Source organism: Epinephelus fuscoguttatus, linkage group LG1 (genome assembly GCF_011397635.1).
Source record: "Epinephelus fuscoguttatus linkage group LG1, E.fuscoguttatus.final_Chr_v1".
Lineage (NCBI taxonomy): Eukaryota > Metazoa > Chordata > Actinopteri > Perciformes > Serranidae > Epinephelus > Epinephelus fuscoguttatus.
The window spans coordinates 26,338,963-26,357,183 of record NC_064752.1 but is presented as its reverse complement, the minus strand read 5'-3'; the positions used below and the strand labels follow the sequence as shown (position 1 = coordinate 26,357,183).

Below are 18,221 nucleotides of genomic sequence, written 5' to 3'. Positions count from 1 at the left end.
AACTTCTCTGTGGGTGAACAATAATAATAAAACATTTTACATATAATTTGGAAACTAAAGTGACAATGGAATTGTGCCTTAGTTGCATATCAGTCACTCACATATGAAAACCAATGTATTCATTTTGTTTGGTCCCAGTGTATTTGATGGGTCACAAGCTCATCTTATGAAACCTTGATCATATTAGGTGATTTTAATACATCAGCAAACTTTTAAGATAACTGCTTTAGTTAAAAACGAATGGGGAAACTCCACTAATTTCACACATCAGAGTCTGATTAGAGGGGACGAGGAGTCTCACTACATATGTGGGGAAAAAAATTGTATAAAGACTTGTGTGGCTCCGGAGGGAGCTGCGTGAAATTCGATAAAGTACCTCAAGTGAGTCAGTGTCAGTTGGGGCTGAAGACGAGTTTAAAAATGAAAACAAATTTGGAGGTGTGGAGTTAGAAAGAAAATAACTTATCAGACTTCTGTAGCCCATTCCTTATCTCTGCTTTAGGATAAATTAGCTGCTACCTTTGTAAGGTGTAATGCATTTACTTTAGAAAAAAAATCCCCCCTTTTTTATTAATGAGATTATCAGAATTCTGAGCAAAGTTTTCATTGAAAAAAATGAATGTATGAATTAATGAGATAATCTTGATTTTTTTCTTTTGTATTAACAAGATTCTCAGACATCTGAGAAGCTGTCATGAAAAAAATGTGTTTTTTCTCAAGTACCAGGACAATCTCATTATATTTTGTATTTCTGAATTAACAAGATTATCTCAGAATTTTGAAAAAAAAAAGTTTTTATGAAAAAAGTTTTGCTCTTGTTTTTCTTAATTTTTCTCAATGAACGAGACAATTTCAGAAATTCAAATTTTTCAGAATTAACATTATTCTCATTAATTCAGAAAAACAAGCTGTTTTTTTCTATGAAATCTTTTTGTAGAATCCAAGATAATATTCTTGTTAAGAATTATTTTTCTCATATTTTTGTCATTATGCTTCCGCAGCTACTTGCAAAACACACCTCAATTTCAAACTGAGCTTTTGGTGATCATGTTGCATAATGGGTAATGTAGGTGTTTAACATGGAAGAAGAAAGCATAGTTTAAAAAAAGGCAATGGGTGCGCTCTGAATCACATACTTTTTCTTTTAACTTTTAGTTGGTACTGCAGCTGCCCTTAAAAAGTATGTTGTATGCAGTGTGCCACAATCGAGACATATGACTGTCTCATAACATTACACCCTGAACTTTGACCCTCTTGCTTTTATATCCGTTACCTTGGAGATAAAACAAACGCCACTCACTGAGTTCTCCAGAGATGGAGATCGACCTGTAGAGCTCTGCTGTTGTTACTTTGCAATGTGTGCAGTTTAACTTTAAAGTTAAAACTGCAGAGATTGTAGCTAGAAATAGCCAGAAAAGCATGCTGGCTTGCATACTGCAAAGATGGACTGGATGTAGTAGAACATCCTGGTATTTTTGGCATACTGCATTTGACATACTATGTACTGAGGCATACTAACTCCTTCTCTGGTATACTATAAAGTGTGGTAGTATGGGGATTGTAATGCACAGATTATCTCTGGTTCTGCTGCATTCATTTTGATACTTTTTTAAAAGACGGATCATCATGAGTCCAACAGTGATACAGGAGTACTATACATGTTACTGAATATAAAAGAGAATGCTGTATGTTACATTTACCTCACTGGGGAGGTCACTATGTGCTTAAATACTAGTGCTTCAGATCTTCACAGGAGCCAAAAAGTGCCATCCGCTGCTCTTCATACTGGGAAATGTTCCTCTTCATGATGTCCATACAGGGTCCCAGCAAACGCTCGAAAGCCTGGACGTCAATTACTGAAAGAGATAGAAAGAAAATTAAGATTACATCATCCTACTGCAGGCTCCTGGTTCCTGTCTAACAGATGGAGGATGTAGTTTCCATAAAAGGAGCGAAACAGCCTAAAAACAGCAGAAATTAATGCACAAATCATTTTACATTGAGAGAAATGTTGGGATTTAAGACAGTGCCATGATTTACAGCTCTTGTGGTTATTATAGGGTCCGTTACAAGCTCAGTAAATGGTGCGTGCTTCATTATGTAAACTTTTGTTGTCGAAGATCAATGTGTTAAACAGGAGGCTAAAACGAAAACAAATAGTATATTTGGGGGAATTTTATCGATGAGTTCGATCTGTCTCAGTAGAAACTTCACCTCTGTAATCCACTGCAAACTGCACAGCTTTTACCTTTAGCTGCCACTTCATTAGGATTCAAGACTGAAGTGTGAGAGTTGGCAAAGCTGTGACAGTGAAGGAGACAGAGCTGAGCGCTGACAGGGTGCAGACTCAGCTCTGACGGGCCCCTGCCTAATTTAAAGGAATGCTTCACCCAAAAAATGATCATCTGTGTATACAATTACTCAAACCATACTATACTATGACCTCCGCTGATGAACTCACACAACGCGTGCAGTGTAATCCAAGTGTCATTCATCAAGTCATATGCTCAGCACTTCCCAAACAACTGTATTTTCACTAAAACCTTAGGATTTGAAACACCTCTGCATAAACAATCTCATGCTTGGATTCTTCTTTTATTGTGGAGGCGTGCAAGAAAAAGTTTCCTTCATGAATTCAAGGAAACAGGGTGAGAAATTAATACAATTGATTATTTTGTGGGTGAAGTATTGACCCTATGGTCACACATTGGGTCAGGTACTGTGCCTCCTGGGGCTGCCTGACCCCGCCGGGAGCACCTGATAAAATTGATCATGAGTTACTGTGTTTGTTCTTGACTCTGCTGCTGTCCCTACATACACACAGCAGCCCACCCAAAGTCCAGTATCCAACCATTCTTTAAAAATGAGGTGCTGAAATCTAAAATGAATGTGCTTTTACTCCTGACACACAGAACTACAGACACTAGGGTCGTACCTAAACATTTGGTTTCTCCCACAGCGTAAACTGATGCTGCACGGGGTTTGTTGGTGACCAATGCCAGCTCCCCAAAATACTGCCCTCTGGAGCAGCGAGCCACCTCCACCTCTGCGTTATCCTGCTGGCCGACCTTCGTCTGTAATGGACACAAAGACACCTGTGAGTCCAGGCTACATTTTCATTTTAAAAAGGCAGCTGAAATAGATTCAGTCACACTCACTGTGCTTTTTATCATGATCTTCACCTCTCCTGATTCCACAATGTAGAAACAGTCGGCGTTCTCCCCCTGCAGAGGCAGAAAGCAGCAGAAACACATCTATTAAGTCTGACCTGTTATTGATTAACACAAGGCAGCCAAAGATACAAATGTCCCAACACTACCTGCGTTATTATGCACTCTCCATCTTTGAACGTTCGTGCTCCCAAAACATCTACAATCTTCATCCTCTCAGACACCTTGTGAAAAGAAACAACAAACACAGCTGACAAACCTGAAGCTGACTATGCACTTATTCTACGATTATCTTGTTTGTGTTTCTAATACAGACCTCAAGAGACTTCAGAAGAGGAACACACTCGATGAAGGCCTCATACATCCTCCTCTTCTTTGCATTATTTCTAACAATCAGTCTGTGGAATGTGGCTCGATCCTGAAACAGCACCAAACACATCATATACTATTATTATCTTTTTGTTTTAGCTTTAATTCTACTTTTTATTCATGATCCTAATCCTCATTTTGTGGGACTCACCAGGCCCCACAGGGCGCCTTCCTGTGTTGCAACGATTGTGGCAGCTCGTGGCGTGTTGTACATGAGAGCCAACTCACCAAAACTGCCCTTATTGTCATATTTTCCAACACACACACTCACTTCGTCCTTCTGCACCAAAATATCATACACACCCCTGGAGAGGATATGACACACAGACGGGGAGTAGAAGTCATCATCAGACTGACACAATGTCATCCAGACATAACGTTACAAAACAATTTGAAATGTGTCACTCACTTTTCTATGACATAGAAATTGTCTCCGTCATCTCCTTGGTCTATGATGTGTTCCTGAGGTTTGACCAGCACCTCGAACATGCCGTCCAAAACCTCAGAGAACTGCTCCTGGAGGGCATGAGGTGAGGACAGGTTATTTTTACAGCAGTGCATTAAGACAAGACATAATAGAGACATATACACAGGACTGGGGTTTAAAAGTAGTGCAAAGTAACTTAGTACATTTACTCAAGTACTGTACTTAGTATAATTTGAGGTACTTGCACTTGAGTATTTTTATTTTCTGCTACTTTATACTTCTACTCCATTAAATCTCAGAGGTAAATATTGTATTGTATGGTAAATATTTTTTGCACTCATTGCAATGGTGGCACGGTGGAAGGTAAAAGATCTAAAGACTTTTTCCAACATCGAAGATAGAGATGAGTATTGACAAATCTTATTTAATAAAAGGCAGCGACAGCCTGAGAGGTCTTCAGCCTCAAATTGAAAGAGCTGAGAGGTGGAGCGAAGTTTGTTTTGTTGGATGCTGTTTCTCCATGGGGGGGGGGGACTAAGCCAAGCAGCAGAAACCATACAGTGTTTTATAAACCATTTTTTGACACACAGAAAGCCAGTGTTGTGGTTTTAGTGAGGACTCTGGCAGCAGCAGTTGGAATAAGCTACAGCTGTCTGACCTTTTTATACATTGCACTCACATCAGGTCCTCTTTGTGTGTGCACATGTATTACCCATGCTGTTGGGACATAAAGCTGTTTACACAGTCTCATTGTGGGGACTTGCCTTTCTTTTGGGTCTCCATAATGTAAATCATTCCGTTTTAAGTTGGAGACTTTGGCAAAAGTTGGGATAAGGTTAGATTTTAGGTCACGGTTATGGTTAGGCAACTATTGGTTACAGTTAGGACAGGGTTGGCAACCTGCTTCTCTTTAGCCCCTTTCCAGTGGCTCTATGTGGCTTTTACAAAAAATGATATAGAATGGAAATTTTCACAGCTGTAGGCCAAAGTGATTCTTACGTTTTCCAGTTGTAAAAATGTGTGACCTATACACTCAAAAAAACATTTGAACATTCCGTCAACTAAAGTGCGTCACACATCTATGACCTGGTCCCATCTCTTAAATTCTGGTGAACCTAAATAGCGGTGGCTAGTTAGCAGTGGAGTTCCTCGCTAGGCTAGGTTTATTCCAAATCCAAAAAATAAAAAGTCGTAGAGGAAAACAGGGAACGTTACAGCGATTGGACTGATTTTTTTTGCTTTCACCACCAACACAGCTCAGTTTAAGTACAAAATAATCATAAACAGCCCACTACAGAGGAGCCATCCTATGCTAAAACATAATGAATGTTCATTTAGATCTATTAATAACATTGGTTGGCTAATTTAGACCTAATATGCTGAGTTACCTTTTTTGTTAAGCACAAATATGTTCTGCAGCTCCAGACATATTAAAACAAATATTCATGCCAAAAATTACTCTTTTTTTCTTCCAGTTTTACAGGAAATACATGTAAACCAGTGTAATGTCATGAGAAGTGACTAAAACATGACTTTATGTTAGTGAAACAATCATCATCAAAATGACATCCAGTGTTGTACCTGCTCCAGTGTTTTAAACAGTAAAATATCTCTGCACGCATCCTGAAGTCTGCGACGCTGCTCGTCCGTTTTGGGATGCACAACCCGAGGCTCTGTGTCATCGTCCTCATCGTCATCAGGGTTGTACGCCTCTGCACAAACTGCAGCAGGACAAACAGATGAAAACACTCTACCGTGGTCAACATGAATTAATATTCATCACACATATTGTCCCAGTTACTGACCTGAAACTCTGCGACTGTATTTACCGGTGGTGCACTCTGCAGAGACACAGAGACAGAGGTGAATGTATTAGAGTAGATAACACAAGAGAGCTCGTCATACTTTATTGTCATAGTTTTGTTCACATGGGTGTTTGCCTGACTGTGACCTTGTAGGTCAAAACTTTGCATCTGTACATTTTTTGTGAGCTTCCAAATTTCAGTTTCCACTTCCTTTGTGTGATTTTGACATTATGAGATTTCTAGTTTTTGAAACATCTGCAGATGGCCGATGTGGAGCAGAAAACAAACACAAAATTATGTAATAATACTCACTAACAGTGTCTTCCTCCTCCTCCTCCTCCTCCTCCTCCTCCTCCTCTTCTTTGTCCTTGATGGTCTTATTTGACTTTGTCTCAAAGGTCACTCCTTTCCGTGCAGGTTTGGGGCTGTGTTTCTTGGCCCGTTGGTCATTTCTTTGGCGGTCCAGAATTTGTGTAAAATGCTGCACTGCAAATTCCACCAGGTCAGGCGGCCTGCGGCGAAGCACCTCCACTGTGTATCCCTGCAGCAGCTCTTTTAAACCAGCTGGTATCTCCACATTGCTCATCGTGCAGCTGCAGAGGTCACGGCTTGTATAGTTCACAATTAAATCACTGACCTAAAGATCAAATATTTTGACTTAAAATAAAAAAAAATCTAAGCATCAGCCTGTCCCACAGGTTTCATAAACATACAGCTGTCCAGAGCGAACTGACTCCTCCTCCTCTCGTCCCATTCTCTCCAACATTCAGCAGCTTATTGATTTCTTTATTTAGCACGGCCTGTCGGAAAGTATTGACCAGGACTTTTCACATCAGATGTAATTAAAGGCTGTCCGATGGATTACAGCTCAAAACTTGATGATTTGGCAAAGTAACAGCACACAGACAGAGAGGACTTAAAACTGTTTATCCTGGAAGTCAGGCTGGTGTTAAAAAGCTGCAGAGACAGACATCATCAGAAAAAACTAAAACTAAAAACTTTATAGGGGTCTGTAACTACAAGGAAGTAACTCAGTGTGTTTAAAACTGAAATGTGAAAGAGTCAGGGAAAGGATACCCTGGGGTAGATTGAGACTGAATTCATGTGACTCACAACAGAAAACATGAAGCTGACCTTGAAATTCAGCTTCATGGAGAGAGATTTTGTCTGGAAAAAAACCTCCTCTGGGTTTTCAAAAGACTCATGACGTGAAATCCTGCAGCTGCTGGACACAATGAGAAAAATCCTCATTGTATATTTTGGTTTTACCCACTGTGAAGCCATGGGGTGGCTGTGGCTCAGGAGGTAGTGCAGGTTGTCCACCAACTGGAAGATCGGCAGCTTGATCCCCGGCTCCTCCAGCCTACATGCCAAAGCATCCTCAAGCAAGACACCAAACCCCAAATTACCCCCAATGGCATATGGTTGTACCTTGTATAGTAGCCTCGGCTACCAGTGTATGAACGTGAATGTGAATGGGTGAATGTGACTCATGGTGTAAAAAGCACATTGAGTGGTCAGAGGACTAGAAGGGCACTATACAAGTGCAGTTCATTTACTTCCTGGCTAAAGGTTCATTAAGTTTTGGAAGAAGTGCTCTGGGTAGATACAAGTCTCCTGTGGTTTCAGATCACTTGTTCTTGAGATGTTTTGTGTTTTCTATCGTTACTCTTTAATTAGGCTGGGACAAAATATTTAAAAGGTCTTGACTTTGAACCTCCCAGTGATTACATTTTTTTTTCATACATGTCGAAGGTAAGATCTGATGGAGCTGACAGTATTGAGTTTTTTTAAAAAATAAAAAGTTATATATTTATTAAATTCACAGCCGCAGTGAGAAGCCATTTTATTTCTCAAAGTTGCAAAGAGCTAAGATACTGCTAATCATAATACTCATGTTTTAACCATAATTCTTATTTAGTTTTGATTTAGAAAGGCTACAGAGTTGACATAATAAGGTTGAGACACATCCGATACCATTATTATGTAATGAATTTTTCATAAAATAGAAAAATTACCAGCACTTGAGCATCATTCCTGCTTTTATAGAAACCTGTGAGACAGGAGTCCTTAGGATATAGCTGACCCCTTTATGGCTGATTAAATAACATTTTGGAGAAATCTGACGGAGCTGACAAAAATCTGGGACACAATATGTTCACAAAAATATATTTTAAAACAAAGATGATTCTAGCAGTACATTTCACACCACCGTTATCAGTATGTATGGTTAGGTTTTGACAGCTTTTAACACATTTTTAATGGTCTGAAGTGGTGAATTCTTGTCTGGGATGGGGCTGTTTCCTGGCACAGAACAAGTTGAAATGTTTGAAACATAAAAATACATTATAAATATTATTTATTTCATACATATAAATCTTTTAAAAACGTTTCACCCCTGAAATGAAATCGCCTTTAAGGCTTTTTTCAGTAGGACATGATTTGTCCCAGTTCTCAAGGATGCCTGAGCTACAGCCCCAATTCCCAAAAAATTGGTATGTTGTGTTAAACACTGGTTCACAGAGACAGCAGGCTCAATGACATGGCCAAACACAAGTATGACGCTGAATATATATTAAAGTGTGTGAACCTTGATAATGACTAAAGACAAATCTGGACCCTGTGGTGTAAACCATAATCATAAATAGCAATGCAATGATTTGCCTCTACAGCACTATTGGAATGAATACAGTACAGACAAGATATTTAATGTTCAAACTGATAAACTTTATTGTTTTTTGTAAATATTCACTTTTGATGCTGCAACACACTCCAAAAAAGTTGGGACAGCAGCATGTTTACCGTTGTGTCACATCACCTGTCCTTTGAAGAACATTCAGGGTTTGAGGACTGAAAGTGAAATTTCTTTCTAAAGATTCACAACCACAAATCTCGAGGATTTAAAGACTGTGTGTGAAGGAGTGGGCCAAAATCTCACCTGAACACTGAGGATTAGTTTCGTTACACAAGAAGCATCAAGGCAGCTTCTCCAAGTACATGTTCAGTTCTTTTTCCTGTGTCGTTCCACTTTACTGCACAGAATTTTTATGGATTGAAACATTATGATTTCTTTATCAGTGTTGTTTTACTGTGTTGATACCAATGTCTGGTCTAACCTTCATGTCAATAGCCTCATTTGAAGTATGTGTAATGGAAAAAAATTGACATGTTGAATACTTATTTTCCTGAGTTTATCATAGCATCATTGCATTTTGTTTTTATTAACATTTTAACAGCGTCCCAACTTTTTTGGAAATGAGGTTGTGGTTGTATTTTGAATGTTAAATGCTGCAGGCAGAAGTCATGATTAAAAATACCTTCAACTGATGGTTGAAATGGGAATTATTACATCCTTATGATGAAAGAACAACTGGCTCTACTGACTAACTTCTGTATTTTTTCACTATGCATTTTATTTCTTCTTTTATTATTTAATTTCTCCTTAAATTCTATTGACCTACTGTCTTTAATATGAATTATCACTCGGTTTATTGTCGTTCTTTGTTGCAGTTGTTTCAATAAGCACAGACGATCAAAGCTTCTACGTTTGATGACAATAAATCCAAATAAAAAGTGAATTTAGAGGGAAAAAAAAGCATGAGAGTCTTATTTCTAAAGATGGATTCTGTTTTTTATTTCTTTACATGATGACATTCATATACTGTTTGATCAATCTCATTATAACTACGCTCATAATTTCACATGAACAGAAAGTGTAGTGAGCATTGGTGGTCACTGAGTGGAGGGTGACCATACAGGAAGCAGACAGTCTGAAAGGCGTGTATTGCTGAGAGAGACTGAACACACACACAGTACAACATAATGCACCTTGTCCCTGATATGTACACCTGCTCGCAGATAATAACGGAAGGTAAGGCACGGCATGTTCTCTTCACTCCTTTTCTAATATAAAAAAATAACACAATTTAAAAAAAAAAAAAGTAAAACAAAAAGGAGTGAGAACATTCGACTGCGTGTGTGTGTGTGTGTGTGTGTGTTTACTGGTCTGCTCTGAACCCTCCGCAGATCTGAATGATTCATGTGCTCTACAGTACCACAAGATTTCAAAGATAATCAAGCACATTACTGGAAAACTGATAAAATCTCTTTGTGATTCAGTGTGTGTGTGTGTTTGTGTGTGTGTGCTGCTTATAACGGTGTTGTTTTAAGCAGCTCTGTTCCTGGGATTCACATACAAGGCGACGCTGAGTCATCATCACAGGTTTGGTGCTGCCCAGTTTAGGAACTTCATTGCGAGCTCAAATCCTAAGAAACAAGCCTGGAGAGGAAACAAACAGATAAAATCTTTAAATGACTGAGTTTAAACACAACATTTTCTATGACAAAATGTACAAAATCTTTTTTTTTTATTTGCTACAGAGCTCAATAAAGAATAACTGTGCCCTTGCAGCATTACAAAACCTACATATTTGTCTTTGCAAATTTCAAGCAGTGTTACTGTGAGATGATGTTAGCTTTAAGATGCTGACGATGTCACTGGAACATCCCATGGTTCAGGGATCTTGACTGCATGATATTCCTGTCACCTCTCTACTGTCAGCTAGAGCTGCAACTAACTAACTTACTAATAATTTCCATCATAGATTCATCTTCCAATTATTTTTCTCGCTCTTTTAAATGTCAGACAAGAGTAAAAAAAATGGCCATCACACTTTCCTCTACTCCGAGCTCCCTCCGGATGTCCAAGCTCCTCACCATATCTCTAAGGCTGAGCATAGCTACCCCACGGGGGAAATTCAGAGTTACATGTTTACTGGTTTTAAAACTGGAAACATTGATTCCTTTTACATTACCATTCTCGTGGGGGAGAAAAAACAGATTTTGGTGTTTTGAGGTGTGAAAATATACTATGTGTTGGCCATCTTTAGTGCTATATTGTAGGCAACTGGACTTGCTTGAGTTTCTTGAAGACGGTTCACCTCTCGTCCAAGAGGCTTTTTCAGTGCTAAGGGACTGGTGTGGAGTCACAGGCTTTAAAGTCTGTGTGGGTGTGAAACCTTACAGAGTCCTTGAGGTCACATGTTAGCTCTGAGTTTCTGAGTTGTTAAGGTCCCACGTGAGTCTTTGACCCACCCAGCCTTCATGTGTGTCGATTGGTTATGTGGGTCCAGATGGGAATGGGTGTCAAACCATCTGGGGAGGAATCTCAGGACTGTATTGTAAGTAGGTGACAGGTGGTATCTTAGGCCACCACCTCTGTTTAGCCATGGTCTTTCAACTTTGACCGAAATGGCTTCTTTTAAACCATCTGTCGTGGCTGGCCAAGATGTAAATAGTGCTGTCCTCGAAGGAGTGTTCCTTCGTCTCCTTTAGATGTAAATGGACAGCTGAGTCTTGACCTGAGGAGCTGGCTCTCCTGTGCTGTGCCACGCTTATGGAGTGGTTGTTTGTTTTCTCCAATGTACAAATCTGTGCATTCCTGGCTGCATAATCTGTGCAATACAATTTATAGTCTATAGCTTTGTTTTTGGTCTCAAGACAAAACTCTCTTCAGAACGCTGTGTATTTCTGTTATATTGCATTGCATTATTTGTATCTGTCAGTTATTAGTTATTTTCATATATCCACAATAACAGGTACACTGATCACAGTGTTGACTGTCAGAAAAAATCCACATCGCGAAGATATTCTCACTTTTTCACACATTTTCTTCTATCATGTATCATGTTTATGACTATGCTGTATTTCGTGTAAGCACCTCGGGCTGAAGGAAACATGTTCAGTGTTTCTGAAACTGAAGAATAAGTTAAGTGCACTCACTGCGTTTGCAGGGAAAGCTCTAAGCATGACAGCATTGAAGCCTTTATACAGAGAGCCCACGCCTTCCTGTCTGATCAGCTCCCGCAGAACATCCCGGAAACCGTTGGGATATTTTCCTTCAGGAGCTGCAGGAGACACGACAGACACATGATTTTAAGACAAAGTGGACTGTAAAAGAAAACATTATCTTCAGCAGTATGGACAAAAGCGAAGACATTTTTTCTAGAGGTAGTAAGTCAAAGGGCAACCACTAACTGGTGCAGAGTACCGGGAATTATTACCCCTCCATTAAACCCAGTTTCAACTGACAAAGTACTTCTAGATATCATAGTACCTGGATGATGGAGAATCTTCACAGACTCTAAACACTGAACTATTCTATGTTTAGGTACGACCCCTTTACTGCCACATGGAACTGAATTTAGGACACATTTTAAAAAACAAAAGACAGAAACACAGCTGGCAAAAATAAAATAAAATAAAATAAAATCAGCCAGTGTTTGACTGAACTTCTTTACTTAACAATTTCAGACATTCGTGGAATTTGAGAACAAACCTGTTTGGAAACGAGACTTAAGTACATCAGCTGGAATTGCGACGGCCCAGTTAAAGATGCCAGCCATCCCCCCGGCAAACAGCACACTGGGGACGCTGAGCTCATTGTGGCTGCAGGCAGAAGACAACAGGTCCCACCAGTCAGCGGTGTTTGTCACAATTTAACTGAAAGTTGTAAATACCTTGAAGGCAGAACTAATATTCACCTTTTTCCTGCAGGTGTGAGGAGGTTCTTCAACCACTCGTAGGACGTGAAGTACATTCCACTGGCTGGGACATCTGAGTCACACACAAAAAAAAGAGTCACTTCAGCTGCATCATAACCATCACATAAGAAATATAGTTAAAGTGAATGTTTCTATGTAAGCAGTACTTTATGTCTTCTGATTGAATATATGGTGGTTTATTATGAGTTTAAAGAGTTACAGAGTTAATCCAATCAGATGACCACATACACATACTGTGTTGTTCTTAACACATGCAGACACACTAACTAAGAGACTGTAATAACAACCCAACAGAAGGGTAGACAAAATAATGAAAACTATCTCAGAAGTAACTTAATCCCAGTTACAATCCCAGTTACAATCACTGTTACAAAAGAAGGTCGGATTAGTTTGCACGTCAGTCAGCTGAATACTTAAAGGTGAGGCTTACAAATCATGACAACGTGACAAACTGCCTCAAGAAAAAGGAACAGGGGCCACAAGTTAAAGCTGGATGAGGATGACAATGTCACATGGTACATAAATTAAGTATTAACAATGTCAGACTCATGATGGACAGCTACAAAAATGGGACAAATCTGATGTAGCTGAGATATCATCTTTATTATCCCGTGTCCTGTTAAAGAGTTAGTCATGGGTTATTATTGTTGTGTTGTAAAGTTATAACCAAACCATTTGTAAGAAGGGTACAAAGTTAGTAGGGGTCCCATCTCGATACACTCTACCCAGTTTGCCCTGACCGTGGCGCTCTATGCGGTGAGCATTATTAAATATTTTGCCGCCTATTTATAAGAATTACAGCAACTGTTTCAGCTATGCACTGGTATTGCGGTATATGAAAAATTCATATTGTACAGGAAAACTGGTACACCAGTGTATCACCCAGCACTACCATGCTCTCTTCCATCTTGTCAAAACCTGGCTCCAACATTACCCACATAGCAACTCGACTGCCGACACTGCTGTTGGAGATTAAGGTGTGTCAGCTACTTATTTCACATATGCAGTAGTACTACCCAACACCTGTTAACACACTCTGATGTGTAATATCAATGGAGTTCACCTTTAGTGGTACCAGGTAGAAATTTTGACCTCTAGTAGCACTGTGGAGCGATGTTTTTATGAGCGGGTCTCCATTTTCGTGCACACACGGGGTCACATGTGACACGATACACATTTATGCCGGTGGTTTCATACTAGTGTGGGTAAAGGCACATAATAGAACAGGTAGAATTATGTGGTAAGTTCAGAAAATTACATAATCATACTGTAATGCGGCCTTTAAAATCCAGAAAACACAACACTTACTATACTCTTATTATTATATAATCTACTGTCACATCCAGCTGAGTTGCAGTCAAAGAAAATGTTAGCACTGAACGCTTCTGTAAACCACAAATATGTTACATTTCATGTTTCATATGTATCATACTAACGTTTCTAAAGTCATGTAGTATATGAGATGACTCAGGAGGATGGCGTGACACCTGGGCGAGATGCCTGCCAGGCTGCAGATCGCTGCAGAACACTGTTCCAGACCCACAATCAACAAAACTGGGTGTTGTTAGTGAGTCCTTGCTGTGTTTCCAGCTGCTTTTTACACACTAAACTTTGTTTGTTTGTTTTAGTGATCCGTTGCTGAGTTTTCATCGGCAATAGTGCCATGCAGCGTGGTTGTTTTCTACTGACATATCGCTGCTATCCCAGCGGGGATTGTGCCACCAAAACCAGGTATTTTAAGCCAAAACATGATCTCTTCCTTGGATGTATCCGCTACATGGTAACATCCAAATGCAGCACATCTGTGGGTTGCTCATATCACGCTATCGATATAATCTCGACAGACTGCCCAGCCGTACCTCTCATGAGAGTCAGAACGGTGCCTTTGTAGATTCCTCTGATCCCAGTCTCTTTGTACAGCTGTTTGACACAGTCCATGGGTCCGGCGTACTTCACTGTTCCTGAAGATGCCTGAATCTGCACCCACAGAAACACACACACTTTGACATTGGTTTACACTTACTGTCATTTCATTCTGGCATATGGAATCTACTGTTATTCAGTAGCACAGCACACAGTGATTAGATTATATGTGTCTGTACAAACACATGACATCTGACCTGTAGGAGGCATTTGATGCGCTCTCCAGGAGTCATGATGACCGTGGTGAACACACCAGACAACATGCCCGCAGCAAACAGCTGTGGATACCTGCAGGAGACAGAGTACTGACATATTATCACCCGCAGGGCGTTTATAAGTTAGTAGTGCGACCACCTGCGACAGAGCAGTCACTTACGTAAGGACATCTTCAGGGTGCTTCTGTTGTAGTTTCTTTCCCAGTCCAAATCCAAAGAAACAGACAGCAAACATGGGCGTGACTCCGATGATCGGGGCCGCCATGCCTTTATAGAGCCCTCTCAGACCCTGTGAGGGAGGAAGATAACAAGAAAACATCAGCATGAGGGAGGAAATAACAAGATTTTATTTAATATATCTCTAGTATTAAGGCAGCATGCATCCTTACCTCTTTGGCTAAAGTCTTTTTACAACAATCAATGGTTCCAGCATACAGCGGGCTCTCTCCAGGTTTGGGCACGGGCTGAGTTTGTAAACGCACCTGAGGAGGAAAGAGTTTGTATTGACCTCACACACACATGGAAGCAAGCATTACAGTGGCAGCAGTCTGCACAAGGGATGTTGCTAACGACTAATTTTAAACAGAAGTTTAAATTAAGATGAGTCGACTAGTCTTAAAGTAAGAAAGCAGTTAATCTAATCTAATCTAATCTATAAAGTTAAACACTGTCCAAAATATACTGCATATATTATAAGAGCCATTTGAAATCGTTAATCACATTGTTTAGGAAGCAAATCGTATTTCAATGCAGCTTAAATGTTTTGCAACAGAAAATTGCACATCATCCTACAAAGCATGTCAACAGCTCACTAAATGTAAGTTATAATATAACATTTATTCTTATTTAGGACAACAAATCTTTAGGAAATACACTGGATAATTAAGACATGACAGAGAGGGCAGCAACGTTTAATCAACCAGTTGACTGATTGCGCAGGTCGATAAAGAAATTGGACACCACGTTTAAACACTGACAACAAGTCAGACTGTGAATAAGCCAGATGTTTAGAGAGTAAATGCTGGACTTCATTCGCCTAGTGGCCAGAAACACGACTCCAAATAAATACCGGTGTTGCCCTTAGTCTACTTGATGTGTAAATAGTCAACTGTCTGCCAATGTTTATGTCTTAACGACTTTTTAAGTTGGAACATGGTGTTATGTTTACAGTTTGTTACTCTGCTCCTCGGCGGTTAAAGAACTGTAATCGTAGTGTCACCTGGAAGTTTGTGGTTAAAAAATAAACATGACAAAACTTCTTCGAAAGCACCTCAAACACATCTTTGGCATTTCTGAACAGCAGTTTCGTCCGACATATACACAGATACCAAAATATTAAGGCTATTATCTGACAGAAGCTAATACTGGGAAATTGTCTGATTGATCTAGTGTTGCTTTATTAAAGGTATGGTTCAGATTTTTTGAAGTGGGGTCAGCATGCATCCACAGGCTGGAGTCTGACATGGAAGCTAGACAATCTACTGCTGTGAATGGGGTCAGCAAAAAAACATATATTAGGCACCTTAAAGACGTCCCACCTAAAAAAGCAGTATCAGTTTAAGTGTGCGCTATATTGAGAGTATTTTCACCGCATTACTTTACCATCAGACATTGATTTCCAGTGGGAAAGTGAAGCTGTTTTATTGCTCTCTTCAAAACCAAACCCCCTTGAGAATAACAGTGATTTAAGATTGCCAGACACAGGAGCTGCTGTTCATCTGCTGCCTCCATCAGTTAGTCTGTCTGTGTTATTTTGTGACTTCAGCATTTAAACGGGTTGGTTCATATTCACAAAAGTCACACAATAACACAAACTAACTAACTGATCTGAGCAGTAGTAGACCAGCAGGTCATGTGTTCAGCAAGCTAAAATTACTGTTTTTGTCAATGGAGTCTGGTGAGCATTGATGAGGAACTTAAGATGTTAATATCTTCCGGTCGAAACTGGCTGACTGAAAAGTAAAGCTGTGAAAATACTCTCAGTGTAGCGTACACTTAAACTGGTATAGATTATTGTGGGTGGGACTTCTTTAAGGTGGCTAAAATATGTTTTTGTGGTGACCCCATTCACAGCAGTACATTACTTAGATTCCATGTGGGACTCCAGCCTGCTTCTCCAAACAACTGACATCTGCTGTATGTGATACACTCACTAGTAGTGCCCAATAAAACCCCACTTTAAAAAAGTCCGAACTATCCCTTTAAGGAGTATTTACCCACTAACAGTAGGTCTAATGCAAAGATAATGCATGGCAACACTCCTGCTTACAGGTGAGCCCTGTTCTGTGGAAGAGACCATAACACCAGCAGTGAGCTGAGTCATATACGATACGAGAGACTGAATGTGGGTCAAAGGGCAGCAGCATTAATATCTACAGGAGTGTGTTACATCCACACAGCTGACTCTCTCTCTCTCACACACACATATATGTTAGTCTATGCTGGCTCTGCTGTCTGCAGTGTCCCCGGATGCACTCTCCTCGGTTGTGTCCTAATATAATGACGTGTATAAACGCAGTTATCACCTTAATGGTGTCGAGAGGATGTCCGGCGAAGACGAGGCAAATGCCTCCAAATCCTCCGGCGAAGAAGTTCTTCATCGGACTGATCGTCTGTTGTTTGGACATTTTTACTTTCCGCTCTGCAGGAAGAAAGAAACACACCGGACTGTAAGACACCGCCACCGGAAACAAACTCTAAAACACACCGAGAGACGAACATGAAATAAGAGACATGTGAAACCATGTTACCTGTTGGACTGCGTCTCAGTGACTGAGGTGTGTGTTTGTCAGCTGCTGTCACCCCTGACTGTTGGACCTTTCACCCACTTACCCACCCGGACCGGTCTGACTGCGACACACCTTTACTCTGGTACGTCCCTGTTTGGCCTCCGGGTGGAAACTGCCAACTTTTGTTTGAAACTTGATAAAAAAAAGTCCAGTGTAACGGCAACCTGCTGGTCGAAAGCACCTCTTTATTGTGTTTTATAGAGATTTTGAAAATGTAATAAATACTATTAAATCGTGTACCAATAAAAAAAGGCCATAAAAACGGTACTGGCATGTTTTAACTGTAAAGAAATGTGAGCTAAGCTGTTGTGAAATAGGTGCTCTCCTGGAATAATCTTTGGACTTTGGACTTGATTATAAAAAAAAGAAACACTAGTTTTCCATCTGAGTTGTGTGCTGATTGTTTATGGATGATGATGGGCTGTTTATCCTTGGTCTGGACTGTTACAGATGCACCGCCTTCAGTTTCTTTTTCCTTTTCATTATTCATTCATCCTAAACTCCCTGGATTTTTCTGTTTGTTTGTTACTTGTTTCTTTTTAATTTAATTTAATTTAATTTAATCATATTTTTGCACTATGGTTATTGTCAAAATGAGTGATATTTTTTCTGCCATTTTTTTTTGTTTATTGGGCCAAAGATATAATCGCATTTATCATCTTTTCGTGTCAGCCCTTATTTCATTTTACAGAAAAGAGTTTTGAATGTGTAAACAGGACAAAACATAGGTGTATTTAATGCTCATAAAATAAATAAACAAAACAAAAACAAAAACAAAGCCTGGATAAAGGATTTCCTTAACCATTCATTACCCTTGTCACTCATAAACTCATATTCAGAATAAGATATTGTAGAAGAGTGGGTTACAATTCAGGAACTGTACTGATATGTCTCTTTGGCCCCTCTCCAGTGGCTCCCTGTGGCTCTGACAGAAAATTATATGGAAACAAATAACCATTA

The 18,221-nt window shown here is 39.8% G+C and overlaps 1 protein-coding gene across 5 annotated transcripts; it reads right to left on the bottom strand.

The window, feature by feature from the left end:
- Nucleotides 1–1,671: 1,671 nt before the first annotated feature.
- Nucleotides 1,672–17,729, bottom strand: LOC125892795 (mitochondrial carnitine/acylcarnitine carrier protein-like). Of its 5 annotated transcripts, XM_049583036.1 has the most exons (16): nucleotides 17,223–17,729; nucleotides 16,998–17,113; nucleotides 14,862–14,954; nucleotides 14,194–14,305; nucleotides 12,314–12,386; nucleotides 9,539–9,541; nucleotides 6,084–6,352; nucleotides 5,772–5,807; nucleotides 5,548–5,687; nucleotides 3,949–4,055; nucleotides 3,691–3,844; nucleotides 3,487–3,588; nucleotides 3,320–3,394; nucleotides 3,159–3,224; nucleotides 2,936–3,074; nucleotides 1,689–1,856 (listed from the first exon to the last, which is right to left on the bottom strand). In XM_049583036.1, the coding sequence occupies exons 2-16, from the start codon at nucleotides 17,097–17,099 to the stop codon at nucleotides 1,732–1,734; spliced, it is 1,596 nt and encodes a 531-aa protein (XP_049438993.1). In that variant the 5' UTR covers nucleotides 17,100–17,113; nucleotides 17,223–17,729; the 3' UTR covers nucleotides 1,689–1,731. The 5 variants fall into 5 exon arrangements, with proteins under 5 accessions (XP_049439000.1, XP_049439018.1, XP_049439009.1 ...); XM_049583043.1 differs by lacking the exons at nucleotides 9,539–9,541; nucleotides 12,314–12,386; nucleotides 14,194–14,305; ... (1 more) ...; nucleotides 16,998–17,113; nucleotides 17,223–17,729 and having other exon boundaries at nucleotides 1,672–1,856; nucleotides 5,772–5,805; nucleotides 6,088–6,357; XM_049583061.1 differs by lacking the exons at nucleotides 9,539–9,541; nucleotides 12,314–12,386; nucleotides 14,194–14,305; ... (1 more) ...; nucleotides 16,998–17,113; nucleotides 17,223–17,729 and having other exon boundaries at nucleotides 1,672–1,856; nucleotides 5,632–5,687; nucleotides 5,772–5,805; nucleotides 6,088–6,357.
- Between the last annotated feature and the right edge of the window lie 492 nt (nucleotides 17,730–18,221).

Bases quoted from the DNA above. Each gene is read 5' to 3' on its own strand.
- LOC125892795 (XM_049583036.1), bottom strand. From the start codon at position 17,099: ATGTCCAAACAACAGACGATCAGTCCGATGAAGAACTTCTTCGCCGGA. The intron at 12,387-14,193 runs GTACGGCTGGGC...TGTGTGACTCAG, and splicing joins CGTTCTGACTCTCATGAGAG to ATGTCCCAGCCAGTGGAATG. The intron at 3,845-3,948 runs GTGAGTGACACA...TATCCTCTCCAG, and splicing joins AATTTCTATGTCATAGAAAA to GGGTGTGTATGATATTTTGG.